Here is a 26,608-nt window from a genome sequence, read left to right as displayed (position 1 = left end):
TAGACAAATATATGCAAAATCATCATAGAAAAACAGGTAACTCCAGTGTTTGAATATTAGCAAGTAGCAAATTAATTAATATTTCCCCAGAATATGATTAATGCTTTAGTGGTAATTTGGAAACACCCAGCAGGAGTATTTAGGAGTATAAATTGAGTACATACATAATAAATACACTAAATACATATCACTAAAATATTCTGAGTATAACAGCATTTTTAAAATTTCAGTTCTAGTAGCATCAAACCCTATTTCATATTAATGAAATACTTGAAGTTGTTTTTCTCTTCTTTTTCTTGTTGTACAACAAAATGAATGAGTTTGCTAGTGCTCCATTTGAGTGCTTTGAAGGAACTGATATTATCTAGAACCACCTAATAAAATAGTGACTGCACATACAGTACAAATAACAAGATAAGTACTATGTTGCCTTAAAGCATAAGTAAAGAATACATTTTCTGACCATTTGCCACACAGACCATTTGCCTAATGAAATCAGCCTTCCTTCCTCTTCAAAGTACTCCTTTGTATTACCATGGCTGGATGAAAATGGCCTTTTCACTGCCTCAAACCACTCTCTCTCCTTATCATAAGGCTCAAGCTTAGTGCAGATTCAGTCACAGAGCTAGCCCAATGCCAGAATAAAAAAATCCCATTTGATTCTCTGAGTGAAAGTCTCCACAACTGAATTTTGTGCAGTAGGCAAATTAGTATTAAACTCATATGCTGAATTCAACAGGGATATGCCCTGTGCAGTTTGCTTGTATGCACCTATTGAAGGCAGAAAAAACAAGGCTCCATGACATAAACGAGCTAAGGGAAAACATTATTTTTGAAACAGCACAAATTTTGCCCACAATCTCACTGATTGTACATGTATAACTATTGGGAATTCCTGCACAAGGATGGAGGGGCTGCATTCTGACCTTTTTGGGCATCAGAAATCTAAAAGCAGTGGCATCACAGCAATTTAGTACAGAAAAATAAATAACTTTGATTCCACTATTAGTACCTGACAAAAATTACATGTCTTCTCAAGTATTTTTAGTGAATTTATTTTCCTTCTTAAATTTAAAATGAACAAACCTTGCCAGTCAGCTTTGAAAGATCATCTCCTCCGATTATCTGCATATCTTGCATAGACTGATCATTCTGAAAGGAGAAACATAAAACTTTGAAATTGGTTATAACTGTATAAAATTAAAATATAAATGTTACCTTCTTTTTAAAAAAATCTTGATTATTAGTCTCAGTTATGAATATTTTCTAATGCTTGTTAGTATTGGTGTACAAGAAAACCACACTCTCACTTCTTCCTGTGGCTTCCTGCATCTCCTGCTTGTTTTTAAGCCAACATCAAACTCTAGGCTTTACTGGACTAGAAAAAGTTGCATCTCTCTTTTTAAAATAGTGTTCCCTTGCTTGCTGTTTCTTAGTATGACAAGGGTTAAGTAACATATTTATCCTTTTCAAAACGGGAGGAGAGGAGCATCACAACACTTGACCAAACACCTGTAAACACATTCTTGGTTTGAACAGTTTTTGGAAAAACAGGCTAAATGTGCTTACATGTCAGCTCTTTTTGGAGGAATTCACTTCATTTTTTTTCTGGGGAAAAAAGTTTTGCGAAATTTATCACTTACAATAAAAAATATTTTCAGTGTGCCATACAGTTTCCAGAGCTTTGTTTATTCAACTGACTCAAAGATAAAATCCTTGAGGTCAATTACTTAAACATGGCCAATTAGGTTGAAGTAAATGCAACAGAATAGTATGTTTTGATTTTCCTGTTTATAAGGGGGGTGTGTGTGTGTTTAAGTTTTGTTTGGGGTTTTTTGGGGGTTTTTGTTTGTTTTGTTGTTGTTGTTGTTGCTGTTGTTGTTGTTGTTTTTGCTAGTTTGTTTTATAGACATTTCTAGTTGAAATTCCTTCTGATGGAAAATTCTCAACCAGCTCTAGCTCCAATTCATTATCAGCAGAACACAAAGTTAAGATCACATAAGGGTGACATGTAGAAGCCCTACTTTTAAGGCAAAACAAAAGAGGCCTTAAAGAAGGTGGCAAATTAAAAAATACACAGTCATGGCCAGACTCTATCAAATTAATTCTAATTTCACAAGACTTACTGAAGAGGCAGTTTGCCCTTAAGCTGCTAGTTGAGAAAGAGAAAAAAGAGCAGAAGTAAGTATAGTTAATGTGGGTTTTCTACCAAAGTGATGCATGTGCTTGCTAATCTAATCTTCTACCCATAGGAAGAAAGCATTAGTTCAATTTTAATGATAGCTCCAGTACAACAATGTGACACTGTGGTTTACTGGTAACACCAGGAAGCTTCATCAGTACAAACAACTGACAAATACACAATACTCAAATGCTCTGCTTTTATTTCATAAATCCAGTGCTCTGAAGCCAAATGTTTTTCCACAGGTAAATAGTGGCACATCAGGCCTTACAATGTGGATAAAGATCTACTGGAATAAGGGATTTATAGCTGTTCTTCTTCCTCTCCCAAAGTGGGACAAGCAGAGGGTCAGAGCTGCCCCCTGTGCAGATGGAACCACACCTGCCCACATTCACTGCCCAGGTGGCAGAAGTTCAGGGATTTCCACGCATCTTTGCAGATACCTGATCACAAGCAATCTGGCAACCCCAGGCTATTTGTGGTCCTCATGTCTAAATTAATACAGTCTTACTGAGTAATTGTAAGCCAAGGTTGCAGAATTGCCCAGATGAGAATTTCTCCAAGTTTGCATTCTGCAGACCCACCAAAAGGCTTCCTGGCTTTCACTCAGACTCGGCTCTCCACAAAACTTTCACACCACAGCTATGTAAGAGGTCTTTAGCAGTCATTGCTCTAAAAGACAGTTTGCAGACCTGCCTTCACTTTTTCTGCACCGGATCTGGGAGCTTTAGATAAATTTCATGCTGCTCTGATCCGTTTCCGGGGAAACAGAGCTAGACCAGCAATGAAGGGTATATATTTTCTAATACAAGTTTCAATATTTCTTTTATTTTTGTAAAGAAAAACAGAAAAAAAAAAAAAAGCCCAAACAACAACAAAGTAAGTAACTGATTTTCTCAGAAGATTATTTTAAAACTAAGTAAAAAGTGGAGATTGAGAAGATTTTCAGTTCAGGCTTAAAAGCATAAGTCTTTTGTTGTAAAGCAAGACAGGTCACTCTTCAAAAGTAGGCATGAATTCAAGTCAAGACTATTATAAGACTATAAAAAGCAGATTGTTTCTAATATCTACCACAGCATGTGTAACCAAGGCACTGACAAAATATTTTTTGATTTTCAAATGAGAAAGTGTAGAATTTCATTAGCAACCAGCACACAAGAATTACTGAAGAGGCAGTTTGCCCTTAAGCTGCTAGTTGAGAAAAAGAAAAAAGATAACAGCGAGGTGCAATGATTAATGAATTTATTTATTTTTCACTAAAAAAAACTCTTCTCTTTCAACAGTATTCACAGCAACACTGTTTCCTCTGCATTTGGTATTTCTGGCTTCAGCTGAAAGGAAGATGCTGAAATAGCATCTTCATTGCTGGCAAGCAGCTAAGCAAACACAAAAGCCATTGAGAGCAGGGGGATCACAGCATCCCGTCAATCTCTGCATTCACACATGGGCTGTTGGGACACAACTGCACACATTTATGAAAATCCTGGTGTTCTCAATGCAGAACGAGTGCTGTCAAAGGACAAGGCTGAGTATTCACAGTGCCTAAAAACCATATCATTTTCTATATGGTTTTTCTATATGAAGCTCAGAACCCTCCAGCCAAGGTATGTTCAAAAAATTAAAGAAATTCCTTGCATCATACTGGAGAGCAATTCTCTCTAAAAAAAACCAAACCAAAACAAAAAACAAACAAACAAAAAACCAAACAAACAAACAAACAAAAACCCCAAAACTTCAGATCATTGATTTTAACACCATGTATAACTATCTACATTTATCACTTAACTCATGTTGTAAAATACATACCTGCCAAACAGCTCAATACCATGGTGTGACATTACCCTGATCATAATGTTCACATAGATAATTTGCACACTACGGTTGCCATGGGAACCTCTCAGGGCATTTTTCTGAGTTCTCAATTTATAATCTCAAAATAAAACTGCACTAAATGTTAAGTATAAAGTACAATGAATGTCAGGAAAGAAAAAAATCTGTTTCATTCAGTACCAATTAATGTCAATTCAGAACTGTTTGTGTAATTTTCATAGTCTCAAGCCATTCAGGGCTTCTTTCTTCCTTTGTGAGTTGTTCCAACTGATATAATTGAGTCTCTGAGATTTCTTATAAATGCAGAAATATGAATTGAAGCTCCATTTTCTGTCACCCAAAGTTCGTCAATACTTGTTTTCTAAAATACCTAAACCCTACTAACCATTTTTTTTCTTTTAATATTTGACACTAAATATATTGGCTTGGATGGAGACAGCTGTAAATCCCACTATATTTTGGTTAATGCAGCACAGAATTTATTGCAGCTGTTTCTGACAAGATGCAATGCATTGTGTCACATCCCCACACTTCATCCCAAGCTATATTTCTGGAGGTTTTTCTGTGCTTAATAAATCTGCATTTTTCAGGATAAATCTCAATTTCTTTGGTTTTAATTACTGGGTTGTGGTTTTTCACTTGTTCATCTTTGTTTTATAATTTTATTTAATTCTAGGAATACTTGATGAATTAAAGCAAGAATGTTATTTCCACCATCATTTTTCATGGCATACAAGATAAAGCTTTTGCTTTCTATATAGCTTGGAAGTATACATATTTAAATTCCATCTATACTAAGTAATGTGTTTTGAACTGGGTGGGGCACAGAATTATTACATCTCTTTTACATCTCCTGAGATCAACACTTGGACATAGTTCAAGTTACAAGTGAAATGAGTTGGGTGGTCTTAGGAAAATTCATTATAAACAGCATTGCTCATCTGAAAATTGCACCAAACTGTGAACATCTGTTACTCTTCTGAAGAAACAGAATCTGGAATACATTAATACTGGGCTCAGTGAAACAAAGATTCTTTAATCATGGCAAAAAAGTAGCTTTAACAGAACAGTTTAAATGCATAACTAAATTATGAAATATGGACACAAGGTCATTACCACACATCTGATTACTACAGTGTTCATATGGAATTTCTGCAGAGTTCATGTGGAATTTCTTAAAAATGTAGCTACCTTTTTCTCCCAACATTCACCAGGGAAACTCAAAACAAAGAGGAATGTGACCATCAGGCCTGTTCTGGGTTGCTTTCTTCCCCTTGGGTGATACAGCAGATCCTCCAACCTGAGAATTCCAGTTAGGACAGCGATTTCACTTCACACTCTCATTCCACCTCCTACAACTGGATTTTTCAGGAAGGTTTTGACCAAAAAGAAGTCAATGACAGACCATCCAGTTGTCCCTTGGATTCTAGTATTTAACTAAATTGCATTGCAACCTGCCTCCTGAGAAATACTAAAAACTATTAGTAAGTTGTTTGGGGAAATGTCAGTATGGCATCTACAGTATCTCTTAACCTATTTTGGGTAATAGGTAATGTCAAACTGACATATAAAGTATAGGCTATAAAATATCCTCAGTGGATCAGCAGAAGTTGAGTGGTAGTATATAAAATGCTGTACTTAGAAACAACATACACTTGAATCAATACAATTTTGGGTTTCTTCTCCCAAGAACAACAGCTAAGAACAAAAGACCTTAAGGGTGTAGAACATGAGCTGCAAGTTTTCATGGCAGGCAGCTAGAAGGACTATCCAGGTTTAAGTAGGAATATTCAGAGGGCAACCAGTAAGTACTGTTAAGCTGGAGACTTGTACAAATGAGTGGGAATGATATGGATCACTTCCCAGTAAAGACTGGAAAGTTTGCCTTCCCTTCCCCAGAATCAAATGTATACCAAAGGCTAGACTGCAACCTCCGGGGTACACCCACATTCAAAATAGCCAAGTGCCAGGTCACGGATACATTTTTAAGAACTGCCTTGAATACCCTGCAAACAATCCAACAATGCTGAGCCAGGTGGGAATGGAATCCAGCAAACTGGCACACACCCACTGCCAGAACATCCTCTTTGCCACAGGGAAGTACAGGTACGTGTGCACTGAAGCACTGACAGCTTTGTGCAGCTCTGAAGCCTTTAAAGCTGCCTTCCTGAGCTGACCACACCACTGACTGTGCTGCACTGAGACTGGCCTTATTGCAACTGCCAGGATAACAAATGATAGCAAATTTTAAACTGCTGTAGGTGTGTATCTAGCAGAGTTCTAGTTACCACAGTGTAACATATAATTTACTTCTGTAGGGATAGATCTACTATGTAACTCATGTGAAGATTTACTTGCTTTTTATTCTATTTCTTTCTCCTTGTTATTCCTATATTAACTAAAAGTTCCACCACTCAGGTTTGGAACTGCTTCAAACCCAGGCTAGTCTATCCAGTTCCAGGGAAGGCCAGAGTTTTGCAATGAGGAAGTTGGCTTTGGACAGAGAAAGACAAACAATGAACTTACTGACAGCAAGGTACTCCTTATCAGCTGACCTGTGGTAACTCCTGGGTATATTTCTTCCCTACTGTAAAAGCAAGGCAGGTCATTCAGCTTAAACAACAGTCTGGGAAACAGTAAGCTATTAAACTTAATAAATGGAATTGCTTGTAATCATCTGTTCAGACACAGCAATTTTTTGTGTATCAGGGCTCCTGCATGCCTTCTCTGTATTTAATCCAAGGAAGGTAAGGTATCTTAAACAAGGGCCAAACTGTCATAAATCAAAGCAGAATTCAGACCAGTTAACTTCACTAATAAGAATTATAGACAATTAATTATTTCACTTTTAAATTTCTGACTTAGCAATTACATTTCATATACTTGCTTAGCATTGGTTAAATGGGTTCTTTTGTTTAAGAATGAGACAGTAACATTGCAGCACTACGTATCACCATATAGCAGAAACAGCACCTGAACACTCAAAAAGATCAGCAAGAACTGAAATCAAGAACATATGATTACAAAGGTTTTGTCTTGAACGTATATCAGAAACAAAATAAATTCTCAAAACTCAGGTGAGTTTGCACGTACTACAGTCTGAGATTTCCTTGTACTCTAGCTTATTTTTATTCTCTAAGATAATATTTAAAACATAGGAATGAAATCTGTGTATGTTTCAGGATAAGAAAAGGTATTAACAATTTCACAGGGCTCTTCAGTCATGTAAGGTAAGGTTCAGATCACATAATTTTTTTCCAGAGATGGGAAGCAAATGAATTTTAAAACTTACAGGTAAAAGAAAAATTTAGGAAGCACACCCTTGAGAACTCCCATAGTCCTACTCAGGTACACCTTCTGGGCTACCAGGAGGCATTGCTGAGGGTGTCTACCTTTTGTGATAATGATGTAATACCAGCCCACACTTTCAGAATAGCAGACTTGGGATGCTTTTCCTCCTCAGCTCCATACGCCAAAGAGTGTAAGGAAATTTTTCCTCCTGCTATGGTAATGCAAAAGTCATTAAGGTCATCAATCATACTATGGCAAACTATACTGGACTTGGGTAGGAAAATGTCTGTTTGGATTCAAGTCCACAATGACTGGAGTGTCTGTGTTTTGCCCAATTATTGTTTAGCATTAAATGTATGAACATCACAGCAGTGGAACTAGAAGTCATGTTTCCTAGCCTCAGTAGAGGATCTTAGCATGCCAGCTCAGACACTACTAGATCCACATGTATGATCTTACCCCGTTTTTTTTAAAATGTGTTGTAAAGTAATGATCAAAAGTGAATGAACATTGTGAAAAAAATATAGTGAGTTTGTAGCTCTGTACTAAAAACTCTGTCCACTTGGGGATTCTGCAGCTTTCTAGAGAAAGCTGGAGAAAACAGCTTTTTCTAGAATAAGCCCAAAGTGCTAACCTTCTGACCGTGATTATCATTAGTTCCTAGAATCTGGTGATAAAATAGAGATAGAAGAAGAATCTTAAACTTTGTCAAATAGCCACAGGCTGAGAAAACAGATAAATAGGCGTAAGCAAATTCAGGGAAGATGAGTCTGATAAAAACCTCAAATACTTAGTCCCTTCCAGCAATCTGGAGTTCAGTTTACCATTGACTCCCACAACTCAGTAGCATTCTCTTCCATACTACTCTGTTCAGTCCCTTGGCTAATGACAACTTGGAAACTTTTAACAGCACACATATTCTTTGTGAATTTTCTTACACGGGTGTTTTATACTCTCCCACCTTTATTTAAATATTTTAACTTCTATCTATCAAATGAGGAGGGAAAAGAATTTTGTATCTGTCACACAGACCAGCACTGCAACTACAGAGGAGTTCCTGTTATTGCCATATTCCTTTTGAGTAACCCTTTTGGTCTACACCTTACAGACCCAATGGGGTGTGACACTGCATGAACACTACACATGTTATGATCTGATTTAAGATGCCAGTAAAAAGGAGTCATCAAATTCCTTGAGAAAAATTAGAACCTTCCGGCTTCTTTTAATTAATTTTGCCCCATTTCAGATCTTAATATGAAAAATTCACATATTAAATGGTACTACTAACATACAAGTAATGTGCAATTTTTCCAATGCATAAACAGGTCACAGTACTTTCAAACTCATTAGATCTTATTATTACAACAGAATTAGTGACCATTAAGTTCTGGACTATCTTACACATAAGATCCTATGTCTCTGTCTCTGTAAAATCCATGAAGCAGGATGACATACAGTATTGTTGCAAATACCATAACTTAGTAGTAGCTTGGTGTATTTTTAGCAGAATATGAAACACAACATTTTACTAAAACTAAACTTCAATGTTTTAGGCTTTATAAGAAACCATTGCTTTACAAACAATATTGTATCCAGGCGAATCTAATTCTTTGAGGAACAGTTGGATGCTTCTAATAAAATCCCTTGATGCTTTGAATCTGTTCTTAAAGTGGCCAGTTTCAAAACTATTAGCCTTAAATGTTGAATTGTCCCAGGAACCTGGACTGCTTAAAAATATCCAAGATTTAAGCTCAAAATCCCCCTCATACTAAAAACATTAGGAAAAAGGAACTTTAGATCTTAAACTCCATTTATACATAGTAGTTGTATCCTATGTAATATACTGTAATCCAAGACATTTATTTCAAATTAGAAGACCTTTTTCAAAAGAAAATATTACAGCTTGTATGAAAAATGTGACCCTTTGGGAGACAAATTTCTCAAAAAAAATTAGAAAATACCTCTATGGAGTTTATATTAGATCTGAAATCCAGAAGAACACAGTACCAACCCACAACATAGGAAAACTAATTTTTTTAAAATTAAAAAAATATAATTCCATAGCAAAATATCATATATCAGTATGAAGGAAGGTAATACCTAAGCTGGAAACAATAGATAAAAATGAAGAGTATCTTTAAAAAGCATGCAGTTACTTGCTTTATTATGCTCCATAAATGCTTTAAAACAATACTTTGATATTTCTGAAAAGCTGTAGGACAGCTCAGTATTACTCTGCCTCCACTGCCACATCTGCTCTGTCCCCATGGCAATCAGGCCGCTTCCTACTCAGTTCTCCCTCAGCTGAGTTGTTTGGTTCCCCCAAATCTTTCACATGTGAGTCACTGAAACACTTACTCATACTTTAAAAAAAAATCACTAAGATTTCATATGGTGCTAACATATTCAAGTGATGTGTAGGTGTGTTATCTGATGCATAGTTACAAAGATCATCCTGTATAAGTAAGTTTAACATTATAGATAAACTTGATAAACTAACTGTATGATAGACTTATTATGACCTTTCCTGAACTATGCCCACAAATTAACACCTACTTACATTAGACGTAGTATCCCAAGCCCCTAAGCACAAAATAAAACTGTATGTTTTATTTTAAAGGAAACACTTTCTTTAATCAAGAAATGAACTAAAGCTCTCATATCTCACAACTCTGCCATTGTGCTAAATGGAAGCTGTAGATGTCATAGGTGAAAGGAGAGCATCTGCCTCCAGACCTAAGAAGTTTCAAGACCCTGACTTTTAAGTTCACATTTCATTCCACATAGTACGGCCTTCTTCAGTTTATCTTAGACCACTATGAAAATAGGCTTGTACACAAAAATAACAGGAGTTGAAATACCCACACCCCTGATACCTTTGAGGAGCGTCTCTCAGGTAAAGTAGAGGGTGAGCGTGAGGCCTGCACACACCGTAGTGAGTGTCCCTTGACTATGGGCAGACTCTTTTTTCCAGCAAGAACTGTGCTGACTGAAGAATTTGCTGCCCATAAGCTGGCCCCAGCTGCTACTGAGCTGCATGTGTGCATCTGGATTGCTAAAAACAAATCCAGCAAGCTCAAGAGGTCCAAACAGAAATTCTCTCGTAACTGGTGTTGCCTGGGCTGAAACAGGTTACGGAGTGCTCAGAAGCAGCTGAGCTGGCCCGTGTGACTGCCTGGAGGGCACTGCAGCCCCTGAGGAATGGAGACAGTCACTGTTCCAGCCAGTGCAGGTGCAATCAGAAAAGACACTCCTCCAGTGTCTGAGTTTTCACACCAAGCCACTGTACCTGATGTACAGATGAATCTGGCAGGAGAGCTTCCTCTCAAAGTGCCTGAATTGCGCTGCTACTCTCGTAACACCACCCACAATTTAATCAAAGAGATGTCATTCTTCTCACTACATTTTTGTGAATTTCTTTTAGAATTTCATCAGTTAGCTGCAAGAATAAGCTTTTGGGATGACTTCCACTACTAACACAATTTCAGCTATTTCTCTGAAAAGTTTGAGTGTCTCTGAGGTTGATATTTTGCAGTAAAACACTGCTGCGTGTTGATGTGGTGTTTTGTTTGTTTCTTTCATGAAAAATATTCTATTTTTTAAGAAGTCCTAACACTTGAAAAAGGAACATTTGTACACAGTTTGGAGAACTTTGAATTGTAGTATCTCCAAACACTCAAGCCACAAAAATTATTATCTATTTCCACTGTTCATCACCTTCTTAACCATCTCAGGTCTTACTAAATCTCAGAAGATAACTGAAGCATAAGAGATACAGGGAGAACACCAATGTCTGCTTAAGATTTGGGAGTATCTTTGGCTTGGAGCTCTAAAACACCTTTTACTCACTTGTTTTAGCAGGTCTGAGCATCTCATGGAACTCTTAGTCAAAAAGATACTACTACTTTGGAATGTAAATACTGTTTTATCCATTCCTAGACAAAGAAAGTGCACAGAGATAAAATCTCTTTGGCAATTCAAGGAGCAGATTTCCCAAATCTCTCATCATTAGCTTGCCATAAGACAGCTCTCTGACAACACTACCTACAATAAACAGAACATATTTCTCAGAACTGCAACAACTTTAGGGTCTAGATCCTTGACACTGGTAGCTTCTATGGACTAAATTTTATCATGTTTCTGCTGCCCATTAGCATCTAAAACTATATCATGCAGCAAAATTCTGCAAAGTTGGTCACTGTTTGTAGTGATGACTGCAAGACATACATCTGAAAAAGGTTAAGAGTATGTTTTAGTTTTTCAATGTCTAGTACACACACAACCTCTCTCCAAATTAAATAAACCACAAATCACTAATTTTCAAATTAAACCACATTTTTGCCTAGACTGAAGTTATTTATTTGCATGTTGAATGTATAAATTACAGAAAATTTAGAGTTCAGTCCTGTGAAATTATGGTAGAAATTGGCTTTAAAGCTGACAGGAATTCATTCTATCAGGTAGGCTCCAACTTGCAATCCTTCCATGGCTACTGAGCATCAAAATGATGATACAGTCATCAGCTAAACTGTGTACATGAAACAAAATAAAGGGGCCTCACAACCTGCCCAAAAGAAAACCTGTAAGTACAAAAACTAGTGTGAATTCTCATTTATCTCAGCATGCACATTTTTCTCAGGACATCATAAGTTTTCCTGTGTGACACAGCAATGGAGGTAAATAATCATTGTAACACTGGTGTAGATTTGGCTATGGACATGAATCACTAAATGCAAGCAAGACAATTGTTTCTTCTGTGTTGTTAAATTAATAAAACCATTTTGTGGTTACTTGCTTTTTCAGGGTCAAGATTTCAACATATTATTTTTAAATGCAATGTTCATAGTGATGTTAAAAAGGCCAAGCTACATACAATAAAATTATACTGAATAAGAATAGATTATTATCAAAAGTAGGACTGTACATTTTATATCACCCTGATTATAGTCTGATGCTTCATGCTGTTGAGTCTTTTAGGAATTAAGTACACCCCTTTGGTCTTTGAGAAGGAAAACTGCATGACAGAAAAAGGAATTATTTTACTCCATTTACCAAGCTTTCAACTTAGTCATAATAAAATCCCTCTGTTTCCTTACTCCTACAGTAGAGAGATTTAGCAAAACTATTTACTGAGATGGCTTCATATAGCAAAAACATTCAGATTTCTACTAAACAATGCTTGTTTTGTTGCTTGTTTTCAGATTCTTGCAGCACTAATAGTCCTGTTTATGCCAAGACTAATAACCAACAGTTGTAAATATGTTTCAAACAACTGGAGGCTGAAGAGGAAACAGATCATATCAATGGATTTGTTTGTGAACAGAATTCAATGCAACCATTGTGCATGGATTAGAATTCAGCATTTTTACATTTTTGTATCAGTTATGTTCTGGAAACCATAAATAATGTACTCATTTGAAAGAATTACATAAATTGACCAAATCTACATAATCCTCTGGAAGTTTCCTCTGAAGTTCATTCATATTTGGAGCATCAAACACATCTCTGGGCAACATGTTCCAGTGCCTTACCAACTTCACCATAAAAAAATCTCCCTTCTATCTAAACCTACCCTTTTTCAAATTAAAGGCATTTCCCCTTGTTCTATCATTCTATGGCCTTGTAAATGTCCCTCTTCACCTTTCTTGTAGGCCCCTTTCAGGTACTGGCCATCTGTTCTAAGGTGTCCCCAAAGTCTGTCCTCCAAGTAGAGATGCTCCAGACTTGTGATCGTGTATGTTGCCTCCTCCAGACCCTCTCCAACAGACCTTGTCTTTGCTGTACAGAGGACTCCAGAGCTGGATGCAGTACTCCAGGTGGAGTCCCAAAGTTATTCAGAATAACCGAGTTTGTTATAACAATGTCATTTCAAAATAACAGAGATGGCTGCTCTTCTGCCACTTTAGTCTGCGCATATAACCAAACAAATCACAAAAGACTTAAGGAAAAGTAACAATCTCATTCCTATTTTGCCTCTGCATGGCTTTCAGTGGAAAAAGGTTATGCCACCAAGATTCACCTGTCCTTCCCCAAGATGTGAGCTTTACTATCATATCCATTTTATAAAATATAGCAATTAATAGAATTAGATAGATATCTATGGATAACCATATCAGAATACTAAACATTTTACAAGAACAGCTAGCAATGCATGTAGAAAGCACACCGGTCTGCCTAGAGTGTGGTGTTTCTCCACTCTTCCATCAGTCCTCACCACCAGTTTCAACAATGACTCTTATCATGATTTCTTCTGGTTTTAGCTTTCATCATCTATCCACTAAAGAAGCCTTAATTCACATGCATTTACTTTGTCTTCTTTGGAGAGGCGGCTCAGAACTTCTCAAGAAAGTCGGCACACTTCTTCTACTTCCTAATTTTTTCAATTCCATTTAAACCTAGAGGTTTGACTTAAAGGTCACATTTGGCATGGCTATGGAACAGGTGATGTTGTTGCACCCCTTAGTTGTTAGATTTGCTAAGCCAGAACATCCTCTTCTGCCTGAAGCTGTAATTCAACCTTTACATTTTCAGCTTGTCCTAAAATGTCTCTTCCACACTGAACAAAGAGAAGCTATAATTATTGTTTATGAACAGTCTACTCTTCTGCTACACTTCTCACACTGTGTGTTTTTACTAAAACATATCCTATTCAGCCTTTCTCTCCACATCCATCTATTTTTTTTGTTCATTCTCTCTTTTGGTTCATCCTCAAGCATTGTTTCTTGTCTAGTCTTATCATTTAATTCAAAACACTCTAGAAAAACATCTTCCTAATTTCTCTGTTCTAGTTCTCTCTGGAATCTTCCTAACCAGCTCTTTAATCTCCTAAAGTTATCAATGTCAAAAATGTATTATGGAATTTCTGGATCCACCATGTCTCCTGCTAGGGTCACATTCTCCTTAGATGACATTCCCCAAATCAACTTCTTCCACCATTACTTTTCATCTTTGACTTCAACATACCATGCTTCTGAAAATAATTTTGAATTCTTCTTTCGATCTGAAACACTCACCCATTTTCAACTTCAGAACTCTGATTCCTTGTGTAGGAACAATCACTTGGGAAAAAAAATTCAGCACAGTAAAAATTGCATATAGTGAATTTTATTCATCCAGTTTTAAATTCAAAAATCTCTGCCATCAATTCCACTGTTCCTGACTTATACCAAAATCTTAGAACCTAATATCTAAAAAGTTGCCACATTCTATCAGTTCTCATGCCATTGTTTCCAGAATACAGTGTTTTCCCCTAAAACTTTGCATGCACCTCTCTATATATTCATCATATTTCACATGGGGACTATTGTAGTGCTTTTTGCTTTACCCACTATACTTCTTGCCTTGCTACTCTTGGTTCATTCAAAAAAGGGTCTATTTTCTCTTCTCTGCCTCTTAAAACTCAGAGCTGCTGCTTTTAATTCAGATTTCCATCTGGAAAACTGATTTGATTTTCCTCTCCATCTTACTTCCTGACTTTTATCTTTAATTCTACATGATGCTTCCTATCTGTTTACTCCTGACATCATATTTTCTAACTTTCATCTTGGTGCTTTCTTTTAATCTGCCCCTTGTAAAATACAGGGAAGTTTCTCACAAAAAAGTAAAAATGTTCAGGCATATGTGATAATCTTTTGTAAACCAGATAAAATCATCCTGATTATGGCAGTACAAGTAGCAACTCATCTCATTAATATCCAGAGAATCTGAATGTACTATGCTTTTTTTCCAATTAATTAATTTCCATAAAGAATCTAACAAAGAAGATACATGCCCAGCTTTCAGCTACTTAATATGAAAGCAAATTCCAACATACTAATTAAGTATAAATTATAAAGTCTAAATTCTGTAATATTATGACAGGTTTGAAAAACAAAGAGCTATATAAAACTGGTCATATTTGCAATCTTCTTTTCCTGTAATCATGTCTGTATGCCAAACAGCAAAGTAAAACATTTTCCACTGGTACTTGGTAATTAAGGAGCACTTTCACTGATGCCAAGATCTGACTTTACATCACAATTACAGCCCATTTTTGCTATCCTATGAAACCAAGAAATCCCACTTTGAATTACAACCCCTAAAAATCAACTAACCTTTCAATATGGAAGCTGGAATGAGACAATACAAAAATCCCATGAGTTTGAGCTGAAATTAATTCCTGGATTTTAACAGCTGGAGGGGGGAAGGGAGACATGTCTGAAGGAAGCATATTGAGAGCAGCAGGACTCCCTTCAGGAGAGAAAGAGAGAATAAGAGAGTTAGTAAAAGGAAGCAGGATAAATAATGTGAGAAGAACAGTGTCTGTGAAATGAAAAAGGGATAAAAAGAGAGAGCAGTAATAAGTCTTACTAGAAAGTGGAACAGAAATCACAGAGGAAAGCAAAGAAGTGCAACTGGTGATGCTCCAAGATTTTAAGTAAAGTCTTATCTCTAAAGCTGTAATTGTCGCCTCTGATTAAAGTGTAAAACACTGAGAAAGATACGTTATTACAGAATAAACTAACCTAGAGATTTGGGAGTTTCATATAAGGCTGGGAAAAAGAGTCCCTCAGACTATGTATAGCAAGTTCCTCAAGTGATCCAAGCCCAGCTATGCTGACAAGGAGACATTCTCCAAAACCTGCAGTTGCACAGGACACAACAAGATGCAAAGGATGGCAGGTAGTGGTCAGTATTTAGTCAGCATTACATTTATGCATATCTCATGGGCTGCATCTACCAATACTAATGTAATTTCAAATTTCTACTGCAGTGTCATTCAGCTTCTCAAGACCAGAGAGGCAACAAGCACTGATCCAAGCACTAAATCAAGGACAGCTTCAGCCTCTAAATATGTGACACCTGTTTGGAAGTACATATAGTACATAAAAAAAAAAATGTATTTTTTCAAAAAAGCAGATGCAGACTCTAGTTCTTGGGAAGGTGCTACCTTACAGCATGAGGCTAGGACCCAAAATATGCACAGCCACTGAATGCTACGATCATTTAGGACTTAATTTTGGCAATTGCACCCTTGCATAATAAAACTTCTTAGTGCTGTTTCAACTTGATATAACATGCATTTACATTATTTCCTAAGTTAAAGATGTGAAGATTTCCACACTTTTGTGGTACAACATCTCCTGCCACTCATTGGTTATAGGTTAGTATGGCTAATAAGATTTGACCCCAAGGAAAGAAATTTTAGAACAAGAATAGCTCCATACTGGATCAGAGATAACTCTGCAGGAAAAGCATGTCCATTGAGAGATGCAAAACCAAACCAAATTTAAGTAATTCCACCATTTGCTCAGCAGTGTTAATGAAGTGCTATTATAATGCGCAAAAAAAAAGAGCAAAATTTCCATGTGCCATTATGTGAGACAAACATTATAATTTATTAATTATTTCTGTAATACTGCTGAATAACTAGCAAATACATAACATTAGTCTTTCACACGTGTTTCACAGAACTAACTAATTCTTGAAACAGAAGTTTCAGGACCAAATCCCAACCAGATGGCTATAAAAGGTTGTCATTCACTGGTTTTCCACACTGAAAAAAGTCAGACCGGATCTGTGAAAGTTAGGAAGTTTGTAGTCACTGGGGTCAGAAGAAAATGCCAGCCAACAAACTGTAGAAAGGATGTAGAGTTATTGTGGGAACTACTGGACATAACAAGTTGCGTTTCTGCAAAACACTGTATTGTCACTCTATTTATTTAGTGTACTTCCTCTGACATTTCTACAACAACTTATAGAAATGTTCCCTCACTATGAAACATGCACTGCAAGGTAGAATATAAATTTATTACTTCTACAATAAGAATTTGTAGTTAGAAATTCTAAAAATTGCTGCTCATCTCACTATCATATTCTCAGCGACACAGATGAATTTTTATTGCATAATTTCCTCTGAAGATAACAGGAGGGGTTACTTGATGCTAACTTCAACACTGGATATGATTGAATGGCTTGTTTCATTTTCTTGTAGAACACTATCATCATCTGGTGGTATATTTTGCTACTATGTAATCCACATGCTATGAAAATGAAAGCATTTCATTTACTTAGCATTAAACATTTAGAAGAAGACATAGATTTACCACCTTGTAGTTATGCCAAATTATGCAGGGGTAGAAAATGCAGTAAGATGAAATTAACTTGACAGAACTGCTGAGGATTTTGAGAACAAACAAGATGCTGACATATTACATGAATGAAATTTCAATACTTCTCTGTCTGGAAGTAAAAGACAGACTAAATAAAACAGGAGAGCTCAAGGATGCTTGATATCCTTATTCAGACTATCTAAAAAGTATAAGGGATATGAGTTTTTAAGAAAACCTCACAAGTTTATCAAAGAAAAATATTTTCCACATAGTTTTTCTTATAATTGGAGGTGGAGATCTCACATGCAAAAGTCAACTATTTATTACAACATACAACCAGAATCTACATAAATCAGTTGTTGACTTACGTGGTAACTTTTCAGTCTAACAAAATCGACTTTCATGGAGATGAACCTTTCTGAATTTCTGCTAAGATTTTTAATGTGCTCCACAAGATCAGCACAGAACTTGTAGCCACCTTTGAGGACACAGAGAACCACAATATCATTGTCTCCAATGTCTTGCATAATATCTTTTGCCAGTCGTTCTGTCCTGGGCAAAAAAAAATAATTAAAAATTAAGGATAAAATAACTTTAGATGCAGATGCTCTAACACTTTACAAACACTGTGGTCAATATAAAGCTTGACTGGCACTGCTTAAATGTCCTGACTTCACCAAATCACAGAGTGATTTAGGTTGGAAAAGACCTTCAAGATCATCGAGTCCACCCTTTGACTGATCATGACAATGTCAGCTAGACCATAACAGTAAGTGCCACGTCCAGTTGTTTCTTGAACACCTCCAGGAGTGGTGACTCTACCACCTTCCAGGACAGTCCATTCCAATGCTTGACTGGGTCTGCATCCAGCTCACAGATGGCAGATACAGAGTGATGGATGCAAGATGCAAAGCACTGTGTCCTAAGTTTCTAAATAAAAATATCCAAGTTTTTAACTAATAATATTTTAGGACAAAGATTATACATGCACTGTACATGGATGGCAGCCTTTATAAAAAAATAATATTACTGACCAAACAATTTCTTTAGTAACATTCAAGCTATACATACCTGTCAACAATAATGCCATGAGGAATGAGCACATATTCCAGGTCTCCATAGTAGTGCTGAGGGTAAGTGAACAAGTCCAGACTGTATCCAGGCCAATTGTCTGAAATCTGAATATCAAATAGTACTGTCAAGAACACTTCATGGTGTTTGACATTATGTAACTGATACAAAATCGGCATTCTAGTACACTCCACTGCATGAGTTCATTGCATGCCATATTTTCTTCCAGTTACAATTTAGTATTTTGTTTTTCCATTAATTATTTTGCTTCTCAGTATATCTCAGAAATCAAATGCTACAGTTTTTTCCATACTGAATGTGGGAAACATCACCTGAAATTACAAACAATTAGACAAAGGAAATATTTAATTCTAAACTAGTGGCAAAAGTAAGTTTCTAAGTACTTTCAAACTCATAAGTGCAAATATAATATTGCCAGTAAGAAGGGATTCTCCAATAGGAGATTCAGACAGTGGAATTAAAAGTCAAAAAATTCTATACTAAAATTGAGCATTTCTAGTTTAGAATTACTTAAAGTCATAAATAAATAAATAGATAAATATTCTACAGATGAAACAGTACATATAGAGAATAATTTATGTGGTTCATGGATGATATATGCGCAAATCAGTGAAAAACTGTACTTCTTGCCAAAGGCGAGGTTCTTAATTCAGGTGTCATCAAAGATAAGTAATTACAAAATGTTTGGATCTAACCTCACTATGAAATTAGTCTGTAAATTCATATATTTAAAGAAAAAATATTTTACAGACTTAATATACATTGGTTCTGTACGTATCAGAATACAGAGACTAGATCTCACAGCATACAATGGTGGTAGAGATTAAGAAGATCAAAAAATAGCCAACAGTTGAAGGCTTCAGAAAGCTATGAAATGCAGTCACTAGCACAAAAACTAAACAAACTCCAAAACACTTTTCCTATTCCTTATGAAAGACAAAACCTGCAGGTTCACAAGGTATCTTGAAATCATTACAAAGCTTTGCTTCAGTACTGGTTCAGGATAAAAAGTGACACCTAACAGGTTTTCCTTACAGTCATATTCCTCGAGTCACACATTGTCTTTCTACACCTTGACTACAGGAATCTTGAGTACAAGGAGAAATGGTGACAAACTTGCCCTTGTGCAGTGCATGTCTTAATGGCATTTTTGCTACAAATAGTCTTTAAAGGACCATTACTGAAACTAACCTCTGCTTATCATTTTATAGTAGAGCAATAAAAGGTTTCTGACAATTTTGGCTAAGATAACATATTTGATGCTGAGCTGTTCCTCTACATCCTCTCTTCTTTAACTCAGACACAGGCCTGCCTCATGCTGTACTGAAACTCTGTTCTGCCTCATGGATTTTGGGTTGCTTGGGGGCTTTCTTTGCATATTCATTGACAGCTATAGACACCTTGACTGGCATGTTTTCTTAACTCTACCCCAAAATTTCTGCACTGAAAAGGTTATTAGTTGACAACTGCTACTGAATATTTGCCCATGAAGGGCATGGCTGGGAGATCGCTGGAATCAATATAAGCTTTTCCCTTGACTTACACAAGCCTTGAAACTACACAAAAGAAAAAAAGTAACTTAGTTGTGTTCCTCATTTCCATAGAAACAGGAGATTATAAATATCCTCCTTGGCCAGGTTTTTAATTAAGAGGCAAGTCTTGCTCCAAAACCACGGCTGCAGTCCGCCTGGGAAGACTATTTTCCCACCTACTTTGTCAGTGCATGGGGGGGCTGAAACTTTTTAAACATTTTGTAGCAATGAACGGCCTGTTCAAAGGCATTTTAATGCAAACTGAAACAATTTCATTAAGTATTACAAACAGCCACTAGCAACCCCTGTCAGTGTTGCTTACTTCTGCCTTCTTGTCAAATTGAATGGTTTCAGTGTGATGCAGAAGATCAAATTAAACGGATAGAAACTGCTTCAGAACTCATACAAACCAATAACTTTTACTTAGGTTACAGTAAGTCCTTTATAAAACAGGATCGGGACGAAATTTTGATTCTCCCATTAATCCGTCTGGTTCTCTAGAATAGCAGACCATAAACAGTGTAACTCTACAATAATACTGAAGTTCTTGTTTACAAGTGCTTGCTGGCGTTTGACAAATAAGATGAAATTCACATCCTTTCAAATTAATTACTTCTCCGATCTAATAAGCCTATTTCATATTCTTCTTTCTTTTAGAAACAGGCACTTCCCAACAAGTCTTAGAAATTCTCATTTATCCCAAAGCTATTCACAGTGTTATGCTATAAGACAATTTTCAAGTAACTGTAAATTCTTAAGACTATTCTGTTTGAGATTTAAAAAAGCCCTTGAAAACATGAAGGAGAAAATTCTGATTGTTTCAGAAAAAAAGCAGTATTCAACTGGATAAGTAAACATATATTCCAAATACATTGGCATATTCATGTGTAAAAAAATTCCTACAGTGAAAGAAAGACCTACTTTTAAATTTCAGGCTTTGCATGTTTGAATAGCTCAGCAGAAATTCTTCCTTAAGTCTTTAAAAAGTTGATGTGAATGGATACAAAAAGGAATACAAATACATGGCAGTATCCAAAAGCGTTCCCTTGAGGCCTAAGAGAGAAGCTGATTTTCAATTGCAACACCTATGCAAATATGTTGCTCGTTTTCTCATCTGACAAAGTGAGCACAGTGAGGTTGGAGCTCAGTCCTCAGCTCCAAATGAGCATGAAGCGAAGTCCAGCTTTTGTAAATGATGGCCGCACTGGACTTACTGCTGGTTGGGTTTTTGGGGAGATGAGCAGAAAATATTTAACCAGCGCAGTAGAACATGGTCATGCACATTTATGTCCTTCTTTGCAATAGCCTCATGCTGCTTTGATGATATGCACAGTCACTCAAGGAATGTCACTTATTGCACATGAGTCCGGAGACGTGGTTGATGTGTGGTGTTTTCAGACAGAGGTCCAACACACAGAGACAGGTCCTTCAGAAGGGGGATGGAGGGGCCCTTGGAGTGGACAGTGTGTCCACTGCCTACACAGGGCCCTGGGCCGTGATCTGGGCAACTGACCCGTGAACTCACCGTTAAAATCCTAATGCCGCATTAAAATAAGAACATACCTAAGGTGGTGGCAGTGATGGCATTTGCTTCACAAGAGAATCTGGTATGTCTATCAGAATGAGGATCACATTCATTCATTTCTGCACCATTTATCCATCTCTACAGGCACTCCAAACGCACTGCCAAGGTTCGGGCTGTTTCCCACCCCAGCAGAACACGGGCAGCCCAACCCTCTTTCACGGGCCCGCAGACCCCCAGGGGCCTCTCAGAGCTCCAGTGGGAGAAAGACACCTCGGGGTGACTGAGGATCCTCATCCCCGGTACTCGAGGAGCCCGGGGAAGCACGGCCACGGCCACAGGAGCCGCTCGGGTCGGTACGGACCGTGTTTTCACGGCGGAAGCCACAGGCGCGGCTCAGCCCAACACGCCCGTCCCCTCAGGCGGCCGCAGCGGGGCCGGGGCCGGCGCAGGGCGAGGGGCCGCGGCCCAAGCGCCGGCCGGGGGGCCCGGAGCGAGCGGGGGAAGAGAAGGGAAGGGAAGAGAAGGGAAGGGCGCGGGGGTTCAGCACAAAGCGCCGGGGGGCACCGGGAAAACGGGCCGGACACCGGGGAGGCCCCGCGGCCGGAGAGGGGCGAGCGGCCGGGGCGGGCCGGGCCGCGCTCCGCATTTACCACAACGCCGCGGCCTCCAGCGCTGCTCCCGCCCTGCCCGGCCATGTTCCTGCGCCGCCCGGCCGAGGGGCTGCGGCGGGGCGGGGCCGCCGGGGAGAGGGCGGCTGGGGAGGGAGCGCCGAGAGCGGTGCGGGGTGCGGGATGGAGGGACGGAGGGATGCAGGGACGGAGGGTGCGGGATGGGGGATAGAGGGACGGAGGGATGGAAGGACGGAGGGTGCGGGGTGGGGGATGGAGGGTGCGGGATGGAGGGACGGAGGGATGGAGGGTGCGGGATGGGGGGAGCGGGATGGGCAGTGCGGGGTGGAGGGTGCGGAGTGAGGGATGCGGGATGGGCAGCGCGGGATGCAGGATGCGGGGTGCAGGATGGAAGCTGCGCCGGTATTGGTACGGTCGGGATGGTGGAAAGGCTTGGGCAGGGCTGACCAAGGGGCCTGTCCTGGGTTAATGGGTAGTATGAAGCTGGTGTGGTTTAAACTCCCAATTTAACAGGATTTTCTTATACTCCAGGGAATGAAAAAAAAAAAAAAAATTCCAGCAGTTCAGTAATCATATTTTCCATCCTGACTGTCTTCTGGAGCTGCTACTCCTTCCCAGCACCGTGCACATGCGGGAGGAGGCTGTGTCTTCCTATTGCCCCAGCCCAATGCCCATGCTGCCTGTGCTCTGTGCAGTTGGAGATAAACATATCAGGCACCAAGAACAGCACAACTTTCTGCCACCCCCTTCCAATTCTGTTAAAATTATTTTTATTATTTTGCTTTCACTGCCTGACAGATAAGAAGGAGCTTTTCTTTCTTGGCTTACTCTGGTAATTGCCTACCTTTACGTTTCCATATAAGAAGTTCTAATTTGGACTTGCTCCATCCTTTTTGTATCCTGTCTTTCGTGGAAGATGCTAACAGCCTCTCTGCCCACTGTGGATAAAAACAGAGCTTTCCACTTTCTTAAAATTGAAAGTTGGTTATAATTTCTGTCTGTATAATTTCAGTATCAATATGTCAAATACACAGCTGGTAGAATTCTGCCATTCCTCGACTAGAAAATATTAAAGGAAGAAAAGTTGCTTTTAGGGGAGACCCAGGCATAATGAAATATTCTTAATGGTACCTGAGGGGCTCTCACCAACCAAGCTGGAAATATTTCAGGTTTGTACACTACTATTCTAGAATGTGGTCATTGACACTTCTGATCAAACAGGTGGATCCAGGGAGCAGTTATGGGTTTGTCTACACTGGGAGTTTGGGTGTCCAATGTGGACTAGTTTTAAGGTGCATCCTGTTAATGCGCTTACATTAGAGCTGATAGGGCAATTCTTAGGAATCTGGTGTTAAGATTGCTCCTATAAATTAACCACTAATTAAAATCTGGCAAAGTACTAGAGCAATTGAAGATTATCTTGAGATAAATGCTTTGTTTCTTATATGAAGGCAAGGGTATTTGCTTTTTGGTGCATTAAGAACTGTTCTTTAAAGTACTATTGCTACATTAGACAGCATGTAAGAAAGAACAAAAGACAAGGTTTTCAAAGTGTCAGAAATCCACTCCAGAATATATCTGCCTCAAAGTGGTGTCTCTGTATGAAGACTCAAGTGTGCTGGGAAAAAATAGTGAGTAGTGAATCTGATAAACAGCATATGCAGACTTCTACAAACATACATAAATAAAATAAAAATAATTCAGTAAAATACATAAGAGATTTTCATAATGGCTAAAATTCCTAAGTAGATTTGCATTTCAATTACATGTCAACATTTCATACAACTATTGAGAAAGAAAGTTTAATGTTTCATCTGATCTTTGGGTTAAATTGTCCTGATTTGTAACCACACTTTTCAGGATTTGAAGACTCATCTCTCATTCATTCTTGAAAGAATGCTTCCTAATGCCCATATTTGCCATAAAGCTACTGCAGTCAGAATCAGTTACCAGCAAGTTACCAATAAAGCTGCTGTTGCGTTTATGTCACAGAGCTGAACTCTATGGATCTGAAGCTATTTAGATTACAGCTAGAAACTCAAATCAATTCTGCCACTGCTATATGGGGACTGTTTTCTTCTACCTTCCAGCCTATTTGGGTTACTATTAACATCTTTCTGTATTTTTAACCATATTCTTTATCCGACTACTGCAATACGAGAGATTGTTCTGACTAACTACAGACAGAAGCTTAATGCTTTGAAAAGCTTTAACATGAGCAGAACACTAAAAAATAAATTCCTCGAGCATTGTGCTGGAAAACTTAAGCAGGAGATGTTTCTTCTTCCCATCAAGATTGGATAAATGTGTTTGTCAAGTCTTTGTTTTGACGTTCTTATCTTCCAGCAATTTTACAGGCCTCACTTAAGAAGTGTAATGAAGTGTCATACCTTGCTAACAACAATAAATATGAGTAAGGAAATTAAAAACTAGATAAACTTAGCTGAGGTACATTTCTATAGTACTGCTGTTAGCAGCCACACACCCAACCCACAAAGCTGTTCTTCTCCATGGAAGATTTTTCAGTGGCACAAAATGTAATACATTTTGGTTAGTTTTGTTGCAAATGAGACAAATTCATGGTTTTGTGAACTCACAGAACTAGCAGAAACCAGAATTAATGAGGTTCTTTGTGCATAATGGAAATGAAGCTGCTAAGGATTTTGTTATGGAAGACTGTATGCTTACTGAATGTTTGCTTTTTTTTTTCTTTTTTTTACAGTATGAGCTGGTATAGAATGAATGAATTTACAGCAGACTTTCAAAACTTATTTTAATTAGGGCCAAAATACAATTAGTGAGAACATAATATTTGGGGCTTAACTATGAAAAAGCCTGTAAACATTCTGAAGAATGTTCTTACTATCTTTGTTTAGCTGTTTGTTTATGAACTAAAAATAAGAGGAAAAAAATAAACATTTCTAGATATACAACCAAGGGAAATGATCAAAGGGGAAAAGAATAAAGAAAATAAGGGTAGATAATACTAACAGTAGGACTGGGTAGGTCTGGACACACAGCCAAGAGCCATAAAGAGCAGATGGAAGAAGCGACACACAGAGAAACAAAGCAAGGTTAAGACTGATATGCAAATCCCTTGTGAATATATTTATATCTTTGGCCTTTACACAACTTTATAATTTCAATTAGACATCTATTTCTGTTTATAAAAGTAGGATAAGCCCACCCTTTCACAACTTTAATGTAAAGAAATACTGAAAATAAAAGACTAGGGGCAGGGATATATGAAGAAAGGAGTCCAAGGCAAATATTATTATGGAGTTATCTGTAAGTAACCTTTGCAACTGCATTATGTATTCTGATTCCAAGAAGCTATAACAAACATTTGACAGCTCAGTTTAATATGTAAACACCAAAACTAGACAAGAAAAGCATGAAAATCCAGAATATTTCAAGAAGTATGGCTTACCTAGGTAGAAGCTTGCCAATTAGGGGATGAAGTAAGAGCTCTTTTTCTGGTTCTGCCTGTTGCTGCAGCTGTTATGTGAACAGCAGAACTGTAAACAATCTTATCAAGCATAAACTTGAATTTCTTAGTGGTTACAAGGTAAGCTACAACACACATACAGCTCCAATTAGAAGAGAAAGACATTTTTGGGTAAAATGGTTACTGAAGAGATTATTAAAAGAAAAAGTCTAGCATATGTACAGTACTTTAGGGCATGTTGGAAACAATTCGAAATTGTTCATGTCCAGTTTTAATATATTCCAGAATTTTGAGTTCTTGTGTATTACCTGAGGCAGTGACCCAGTCCATAGGGTGGCTGCTGGAGACCCTGAGTGCAGCTGAACATGTCTGGCAGATAGTGTTCCAGACATCTGGGAGAACATGAAGCAGAATTTCAAACCATTCCCCTACAGTCATGAACACAGGGAGGCCATAGGAAATGCTGCCGCATTAGCAGGGCTAGGGAGCATTGGAGGAACTGGAAAGTTTAGCTTTGAAGCAGATGCAGCATCTAAGGTCTACTAGGGAAGCTTGGCCACAGTTAACCTGCACTGAGTCTGTGGAATTGACTTAGGCTTTGAGAATTAATTTGAGTAACTTTGATATAAAGAAAATGGCTAAAAGCTGCCATTCAAGATGTTAGTCTATTTTTTTTAAATATTTATAGCTTTCAAATCACTGTCAGGCACTGCTTGACAGAACCCTGGGCTTTGACTTATTTGGTCTATGATAAACATCTTTAATACAAAACTACATTTTTGTTTGTTATTAATCTCACTGCGCCAAACGAGAGCAGCAAGAACTTTGCTTTGCAATTTCCTGGCTCCTGAAGATACCCTTCCTGCTTTTCAGGTTCATGTTATTAATATGGAGTCCTTATAGCTGGAAGAAATGCAAACAGAAATTTCCTCTTGTCCTTCAATACTAGAATAAACTTTATATTCTTTATAATAATATGGAAATACTT

General features: G+C 37.9%; 1 protein-coding gene across 3 annotated transcripts in view; it reads right to left on the bottom strand.

Annotated features, from left to right (window-relative positions):
• PRTFDC1 (phosphoribosyl transferase domain containing 1) overlaps positions 1 to 22,286 on the bottom strand; it is a 40,741-nt gene extending 18,455 nt beyond the window's left edge. For all 3 annotated transcript variants that reach the window (XM_066316094.1, XM_066316106.1, XM_066316101.1), the window contains exons 1-4: positions 22,194 to 22,286; positions 18,466 to 18,572; positions 17,763 to 17,946; positions 1,087 to 1,152 (exon numbers count right to left, since the gene is read on the bottom strand). In XM_066316094.1, coding sequence (XP_066172191.1) covers positions 1,087 to 1,152; positions 17,763 to 17,946; positions 18,466 to 18,572; positions 22,194 to 22,238 — 402 coding nt within the window. In that variant the 5' untranslated portion in view covers positions 22,239 to 22,286. The remainder of the gene's footprint in view (positions 1 to 1,086; positions 1,153 to 17,762; positions 17,947 to 18,465; positions 18,573 to 22,193) is intronic.
• Between the last annotated feature and the right edge of the window lie 4,322 nt (positions 22,287 to 26,608).

Source organism: Sylvia atricapilla, chromosome 1 (genome assembly GCF_009819655.1).
Source record: "Sylvia atricapilla isolate bSylAtr1 chromosome 1, bSylAtr1.pri, whole genome shotgun sequence".
In the NCBI taxonomy this organism is placed as follows: Eukaryota; Metazoa; Chordata; class Aves; order Passeriformes; family Sylviidae; genus Sylvia; species Sylvia atricapilla.
The sequence above is the reverse complement of the archived record's forward strand: the minus strand, read 5'-3'. Positions and strand labels throughout refer to the sequence as shown.